Source organism: Poecilia formosa, unplaced genomic scaffold (genome assembly GCF_000485575.1).
Source record: "Poecilia formosa unplaced genomic scaffold, Poecilia_formosa-5.1.2 Scaffold78, whole genome shotgun sequence".
Classification (NCBI taxonomy): domain Eukaryota; kingdom Metazoa; phylum Chordata; class Actinopteri; order Cyprinodontiformes; family Poeciliidae; genus Poecilia; species Poecilia formosa.
The window spans coordinates 413,295-422,259 of NW_006800017.1; the positions used below are offsets into that span (position 1 = coordinate 413,295).

At 41.1% G+C, this 8,965-nt stretch overlaps 1 protein-coding gene across 1 annotated transcript in view; it reads right to left on the reverse strand.

The window, feature by feature from the left end:
- Positions 1–5,260, reverse strand: part of LOC103140926 (protein sidekick-2-like) — a 101,419-nt gene extending 96,159 nt beyond the window's left edge. The window contains exon 1 of the mRNA XM_016673546.1: positions 4,573–5,260. Coding sequence (XP_016529032.1) covers positions 4,573–5,017 — 445 coding nt within the window. The 5' untranslated portion in view covers positions 5,018–5,260. The remainder of the gene's footprint in view (positions 1–4,572) is intronic.
- Positions 5,261–8,965: the final 3,705 nt, after the last annotated feature.

The window sequence follows — 8,965 nt, forward strand, 5'->3', positions numbered from 1 at the left end:
AGCGGCTGTTCTCTCTCTGGCGAATATGCTTCACTGACTGCATTTTACTGAGCACTGAAATACGAAACTATGTCATAAATATGAACAAAGTATAGCTGATGTATGATGGCTTTGGAGTACGGCACTCGCACAGTACTGTGATGGGATGTGTGGAGTTGTCAAAGCTCATCAGATTAGAAAAAAAAAATAGAATTCCAGTTTCCGTAGAGATGTCATTATTTCTCTGTATCTAGCCAACTACTCGTGGCTGAGTGAATATACATATCACCCAAATATATAACGGACAACTAACACAGTAGATTACGTTGTATTCAACCACTGCCACAGTGAAACATGGTGGTGGCAGTATAATGAAATGGGGGTGATTTTCTTAATTAAGTAGGGAAAGGGAAATTGAGGTTGAAAGAGAAGATAAATGTTCTTGACATAAACCATATTACACAGAAATAAAGTTATTAAGTTGACGGTTTCTCTCCGGTGAACATAACTCAGTTTTACTGAACACTGATACATAAGCGTGTCAAAATAGGCAACAGGTATATCTCTGGCACAAAAACAGTTCAACACAACACTTGCACAGTTACCAAGTTAGGATTAGTAGACAAGATTACATTAACACAATCATTTCATCACCTTACGAACTGATGATTAATCGTTAAGTAATTTGGTATTAGTGTGGACATTCCGCTCTTTGTTAATGGAACAGAATTTAATAATGAATTGCTAATGTCATAAGTCATATGCAAAATAATAGACAGCAACTGTCAAAACACTAACCTAAGTTTTCTGTTTGTACATGTATCAAAATAAAAAATAACAGTGTATAAAAGGGATGTTAGTGGTACATATATTTCTGTTGAGAATACTTGGCACAACCATTTTGTTTCAATACGCTCCCATACTGAATGACTATAGAATTATTTTAAACCTGAACATATGCAGAATGTTAATTGGCGGAACTTAAGTGTGAAATTACATATTTAGCTTCGCTTTAACTTTAAAAAGAAAGCAAAGAGTCGGCATTATAAGTTTTTTCCTCAACCACGGTGATGATAAAGAAAGAAACGTTGACCAAAAGTTTTATGTCAGTTTTTTTCAATACTGTAAACATTAAAGGTATAGAGAAAACATGCTAAAGTCGAGAACAAGCTCCCTGTAGAAATCGTATGAGTCCTTATACAGTCACTTGGAGGTTAGGGGTTTCATTAGCAGGTGCACTTATATGATGCATTCAAGAAAAAACTGGACTAATCAGGGGTGTCCAAAGTCAGTCTTCAGGGAATGGTATCCTACATGTTTTAGTTCCTTCCCTGGTTAAAAACACTGGCAGTGAATGCCTCCTCAGAATGTCGATGTTCTGGAGAGCCCGGCTCGTGAGTCTGCGTTTGATTCAGGTGTGTTGAACCAGAGAAAGAACATGCAGGATACCGTTCCTTGAATACCAACTTTGGATAAACCCTGGTGTAGACTCTCAGTCATCCAGGACATGATTAAAATTGAGTTTTAAATGAAGGCAACTGGACTTCTACCAAGATGAGTCCAGTTGCCTTCGTTTAAAACGCTCCAGATTAACAAGTAAAACTTGTCAGAATCTGGAAAGAGAAACTCCTGATGCTAGGTGAGTCACTTCTGGGGCTTTTTCAGGCAAGAGCCATATTGCAAAGAAAAAGTCACATTTTTCACCAGCTGTTCTCTCTCTCTCTCTCTCTGGCAACATGTTTAGTTAACGGCCTTCTACCAAACTATTTATACGTAAATATAAATGCACAGAGAATAGCTGTGACATGACATTGTTAAAACACGTGTAACACCTCCACTTCTCTGTGTCAGCACTTGCACAGTTTTAAAGTTAAATGAATATTCCCGTCACTGTTTGTTACGGGCGACACAGTTACAACAGATTTAGCACTAAAATTATGTGACTTTAGTACGAATATCCAGATCTACTAGAGTATTAACGTATTAAATTTCTTTTATAGTTGCACATGCAGGTGGAGGTTAACAGGTTTGCCAGCAGTCTTTATAGGAAAGGACATCTGTAATTCTATTAAAACTGTAATATACTTGTTTTGTGTAATCTTGTACATATTGATTTTTCTATCTATCTGTGGATGCGCCTGCAAGTGCATGTGCTTGCTTGTGTGTCACCAATGGGGATGAATTATGATGTGCAGGCCCGCATTAGAGCAGGCAGCTTTAATCACACACAGATTCAGAGTGTTTTAAACAAATGTTTTTTTTTTGTGTGTAAGCACTGAGGATTATCATAAGATTTAAAGATTTGGAAATGGCTGACAGCTGTCAAGCTGCATAATAACGTACGTCCAGAAAATTATAGCAGCTGTCGGTTGGCAGAATGTCAATGCTGCTATCTAGATTAAAGCTCAATAGACAGGAACATAAGCACAGGCAACTGTGCACACACACACTTTTACACACAACAAAAATGCAAGCAGACACACAGTCACTCACAAACACACATCAATCTCTACAGTCTTATTGAGGAAGAGAGAGAAAAAGAGACAACACAAAGGCAGCTAAGAGAAAAATAAAAGCAGAACCTCACATTTATTTACCAGGCATTTTGATTACGGGATCTGCATGAGTCTTAAAATGGCTTGTTGAGTAAAACCAGCAGAAAGGTTCCTCCTGTGGATCAGCCACATATCCTCTTGTGCAATCGAAGAGCCATCTGTATTAAAAACAGCAGGTGTCTCAATATGAACCTGCTGAAAAACAAGCGGCTACATCGCACCTGTTCCCTGGAGGTGGCTATGTGCCGCCTAATTTCTGTCATCCTCAGAGGTCTTTGTCTCTCAGGGAATAACTACAGCATCTCTAACTTTCTGTACAGACACTGCTTTTATGCCGCTCATTTGCAAACAAAGATCCCCCCTTGAGGATAAGAGCTGTGTTCTACTTCAGAGGAACAAGGTGTCTTTGGATGCTGAGAGGACCACCCCCCCCAAGCCTGTCTGCAACGGGTACAACAGCATCCCCATCGAAGACCGAACAGCATAGACAATGCATCATAGAGGAGGCCCTTCTCAAATGAAAGAGGAGACAGACGAAAGGATTGGACCTCTCACCAATGCTAATGCACAACCAGAAATGCTCACAAGAACAGAAAAGGAACTGCAGGGATAAAAAAATGGTTCTATTTCAAGGAGAAAAGGTAAAATCCCAGTGAAGTAGCCCGGTGGCGCTCAATACATCCACACACACATACTTCAGGCTTGTTGGCTTGAGAAAGGGATGCTAATAACAGCTAGAGGAACTGTGCCTTGCATAATAAGAGACACCAGAGACTCTTCTCAGATAAGGTTGGGAGCACTTTAGAGCAACGTAAGTTGTTCAAAGGCAAACAAGTGCAGGGATTATGCTGCTTTTAGCACTCCTGTGTACCGAGCAGTGCGATTGTGAAATGGGAAATGCATAGAGAAGGCACCTCTCAAATGAATCAATATCTGAAGAAGACATTTTTTTTTTTTCCTGGGACCTCCAAGAAATGCTTGATAGTCTGGTGCGTCGAAGACATATTTTTTTTTTACTTCATCAGTAAAGGCCGTGGCATTGCAAAGGAGAACCAAATAGGAAGTTACTGAAATAGATTGGGACGAAGCAGAAAGGAAGATTTGTGTTTCAGCATTTCCACAAACTGCGCTTATTCCTGCGTTAACTTACCTTCACTTCTCGTGACAACCAGCAGTTACAGTTTTTCCACTCATGAAATATGACGGCAGGTCATACTTGTTCTCCACGGCTTTCTGCCTTTATTTAGCAGATCTCATTAGGTTCTCACTGGCCAAAGAGTTAGCAGCTGATAAATGACAAGCAAGGAGTCACAGTTCCATAGTAACCGTATGATTAGTGTTGTCCATGTCTCTGGGCGAGCTGGACATTAAATGAAACCAGCTCGCTGTGATTTATGGATTCTGCAAGACACATTCTCCAGTGAACCAGTGCTTCAGAATCCCGAAACAACTGCTCCCTTTTAATGTTTCCACACTGTAGTCATAACCATGCAAGTTAATGATCTCTGCTAGAATATTTAAAGGGGGAGTCAAAAGAGGGGCAGCTTAATCTGCAGCAGCAGTGAAACTGTCAGAGCTTTCCATCACCAGAGAACTCGTTCACATATTTCACAACAGGTCAAGGGGACCAGTGAAATAATCCAAATGGTTTTTAAGATGCAGTAAAGTAGCCAATCTGGAATATGCAAATACCGAATAGATCTGAATGCATGCATTTGGAGAGATGCAGAAACAACCCAAACTGCTTGCGATGACAACAGTAATTTTAACAATAAAATGTTTTTTTTCTCCCTCAGGTTGTGGTTTTGTGACACTATGCGCACAACTGACACTTAATTTCACTTTAAATCCATATTTACCTTTTTTTTTCTTTCTTTCTTTTATTCCTGACCTGAGCTTTCATACAGCATTTCTAAAGCCAAATATAGTTTGTGGGCTGTTTTTATGTGCCTCATAATAGTCGCGTTGTATTAATTCGTTTTTATCACACTTTTATTGTTTTTCTATAAGTACAATAAAACTGAGTTACGGATCTTACCTTGTGCCTGAGCGCTTGGGATACAAGTCGACAAAAGCAGAATCCAAAAGGACATCCACACCTGTCCATCCAGCCCAGGTCCAAACATGCTCCGCGGCGGTACCGTCGAGCCCCAGCTGCGGATTTCCCGTCTCCCCGCCGGGAACATGTTGCTCGGTGATTGCCACAGACTCCCCTTAAAAGTGTCCTGACTGCTGCTGCTGCTGCTGCTCCTCCTGCTGCTCCTGTTCCGTCTGCCGCCGCTGCTGCCACTGGTCCTGTGCGTCAGAATGCTCTTCGGTGCTGATGGGGGGTGAGTGACCGGAGGGGAGCGTGGAGAACAGAGTCCGCCGGAGAGCGCGGGGCACGCAGACTGGCACGCGGAGGAATGACAAAAAAAAGAAAAAAAAAAAAAGAAAAAAAGAAAGAAAGGGAGGAAAAAAAATCCTACGGACAAGTCCCGCATGAGCAAGGCGGAGTCAGTCCAATTGAATTTGCCCGGCTGTCAAGTATTTGAGACCGGGTATCGACATCATGTCTTTACTGTAGCCCTGAATAAACTCTAGATTAATAGCAGAAATATAATTCACGAAAAAAAAGAGAGAGAGATGAGGAGAAGCGATATGTCGGCCAAAAGTTTGACAGATAACAGTTTGTTTTCATATCGAGCTGAGGGCGAAAGTCTAAGTAATAAAACAGTGACAAATTCAATGCCTTTAGCTCTCTCTGGTGTGTGAGCGCGCGCGCTGGTGAACCTGGTCAAATACATTTTCTTTTTTTCTTTTTGGGATTTAAAGAGACAATTTACAATACAACCCCCCTTTTATGAATTGAGCACCATATAGACTGTGTCAGCCACGCACAATCTGAGCCAAGTAATGTCAAGCCCGAGAGCTCTGTGCACTATTGCCACCACGTGGTAGAAAGTAGAAGAAAACATCCATTTGGACAGCTGTGATTGATTGTTGACACACTAAAACCAAAAAGCCTGGATTACAAAAACAACCTGATGACAACTAAATCTGTCCAAACACGTTTGTCCCCCCCCCTCCTGCCTAGTGTTGAAGAAATCATGAACTGGGTCACACGGGCTCCAAAAGTCAGTGCTATTTCTGTCATGTAAATACATTTATTTTTGCGTTGGTTGCAGTTCAATGTGGCTCTATGTCATAAGCTGCACAAACCAGGGTAGACAGAGTGCACCTGAGCAATCGGATGTGATTCAGGAAGCAGCCTGAGATCAAGAAGGACTGCCTAACACTGCTCCCCCCACCCCTAAAATGTTTCTTCTCTCATCAGACAAAAGGATTAAAGGCATGTTTGAGTACACAGAAAATCCTGGGCACTTCGGAAATACAGGCGAGGGTACATGCGAGCTGTGATACCAGCTTTGTTGTCCTTGCTCCTTTTGAACTCGCTGAAAAATGCATGCGGGGAAGGTAAGCTTCAAAGAGCTGTCACAGCGTATCTGTACGTCTGCCATTAGATCCTGCGAGTTAAAAGACCAGCAGTAACGCAGACTAACAGGGAACATCTGAGCTACCACAAGCTAAATAAAGTCTGCCGTTGCTTCTCATGTGTAAACAGGGGCGGTATTCTCTTCTTACCTCCACGCTGTGAGATTGTTCAGATGTCCTTTTACTCAAATGTCCCTCCCACCCCAGCGTCTTCCAACTTCTCAATGTCAACAGGAGCTCATTTGGTGCCATTCCCCGCTCTCTCCTTTTATTTCCTCTCTCCTCAACCTACTTGCACCTCATGTTCCAACCCCTACTGATAATGATGTGCTGATTATGAGGCTCTTAGGCCGGCAGATTGCTCTCCAGTCTCATTCGCATGCAGCGGAAAATTGCTGCTGTCTTGGAGCCCCCACCCTGCTGCGCGTATCAGGCAGGTTGACATTAGCAAGCTGCTGGGAACAGCGCTCAGGCATGAGGGCAGGTGCTCCGTCTCTGTCTCCATAACTGCTCTGCTGCAGAGGAAACAGAGGCTGCCTGATGCTACGAGCCATGCTGTGGGGGCACCACAGGCAGGTGTCAAACAATACAGCATTGTGTTGCTGACATTTAGGCATGCATGCTTTCTGAATAGGTATTTTCATTTGCCAAGTGACACACCACGGTTCACGGTTTTGCAAACAGGGCTGGGAAAAATGACCCCTGCATCTATTAACATAAAAACCACCATTAAGTTATTTAATGAATGCCAGAAATCATGTACTATAGTGTTCTTAATTAAGCAAATTAAGCCTCTTAGTAGGTTAAATTAACATTATTGACTAAATAGGTGGACCAAAAGTTATCTCGGCAGCCAATTATGGCCTAAATTAATTGAAATTGGACAGTCAAATTACCTCAGCACTAACTAATTTATAAATGTCTTTTATATATATATTTTCCCCCCTTACTTTTCTTAACGCTTTGACATTTTCAGTTAATGTTGATTATCCGGCCAAGTCTTCAAGGAAATTTTCACAGCCATTAATGGTCCTCGCATAATTGCCGCTCTGGGTGAGACCTTTCTTTTGCGACCACCCTAACTAATTAAAATTCAGGAAATCATCAAAATTTTGGGTTGAGCGAAATTACAGAGCAGTCCTGCACAAAGATTGCAAAATACTCTCCCTTTTCTTAGCAGCATGCTTGTGCCGCCAATTCCCCGTGTGTAAAAGCAATAGAAAACTTGTTGAAGGGGCAACTGACAAGTAAATAATAAATTTTAATCTGTTGCCTGTGGACTCCCCTTTTTCTTATCCTGTCCACTGCAAAAGACCCGGAGCAAAATCTGCCTCTGTTCAAAGCGTTAGGAAAAGTACCTGTTCTGTTAGTGGTTAAAACCAAGTCATTACTTCATTGAAGCCTGATGTGGCAGAATGTCATGAAACTTTTAACAGGTTTATATTTACCTCTGTGTTGCATCACCCCTCCTTTCAGTCTGTAGACATTTGGGAACTGAAGGGGTCGATTGCTGTAGACTTAAAAACAAAATATTTTCCCATTCTTGGCTGAGGAGGGATTTCAGATGCTCAACCTTCTTTTTTTCTCTCTAGCCATGTCTTTAAATTTGTCAGTAGCTGAAAAAAAAAAAAGGCTGAGCTGGTTGTTGGACCTTTCGTTTCACTTGCTTAGAAAGTAATTTGACAATGAAATAATAACATTTGTAATGTGTTACGTAGGAAAACAAAATGTATTTTTGATGCAATGGATTCTAACAAATTTTCAACTGACCCTCATGCAAGAAAAGACTTAGACTGGAAATGTTTCCTTCTAAGAACTTTGTCTGCTACTTAATTTTTTTAATCCTGATATTAATATTCTACTTTTTCTGATACTGAAATAGTTCAGCCAATGTGCAATGAATCTGTACAACTACGAGTTTCATTTTCTGAAATAGGAGACAAAAAAAAATCTTCCCCCTTTTCACAATTTTGTATCTTTCAGAGCTGTATAAACAACTTGCTCAGCAGAAGCCTTTTGTAACTTACCCTCATCTATTAGAGGGTGTCTTTGACTGCTTGCTGGACAACATGTTGCCAGATTACTTTAGGTTAACATCAGCAAAACTGACAACAATTTTCAAATAGCAAACCAGCTCAATTCCTGTTTCCTTTGGCTTACCAGATGGGAACTGCTCTACGGTTTCTGAAAGCTGCTCTCGTTCTATCAACTTGCACCATCTGAAATGAGCTGATTTAAACAAGCTTTGTTTAAGATTGGCCCTGTGTTGCCTCACTCATGCATGCAAGCACAAAGGTGCTAAGGGAAACAAAGTGACCATGAAATAGCAAGCTTTTCATCTGTGGGGTAGACATTTGTGTTTCCATGGAGTATGTCTCTTTTAAAGTAGAAAACAGGCTGATCGCTCTCCCCACCTTTGTTTCCTCCTCTTATTTTTTCTTCTTCTTCTTCTACACAGCCCATCATTTGGCACACATGTTGCTGATTTTGCAGCATGGTTGTGGGTTTTTCTTTCTTGTAAATGAAAAAGCGTTCTCTCACAAGTGCCAGCAGATTGCACGCACACTGCGCGGGGCTGCTGCATCAATCATGACACCTCGTCTACAGTACCTCACAGATAAAATCTGATTTATGCCCAGTAACAGATCACCTCACAGCTCCTTCTCTGAGACAGAGGTATGGCTGCAAATTGAAACATGAAAAACACATCCGAACTCCTGCTGCAAGATGAATAACAGTTTCTGAGCAAAAGACATTAGTGTAAAGCATCATATACTCATGTTCAGATCTGTTTTCTCTCCTCAGCAAAACCTAAATGCATTCTTCTTCATCAATCCTGATCAGTTTGTAAAAGGAAATGATTCTGAACGTATGCCTCTACCACATTGTAAGATCTTAAAGCTACAGTATGCAACTTTTATAATATATATATATATATATATATATATATATATATA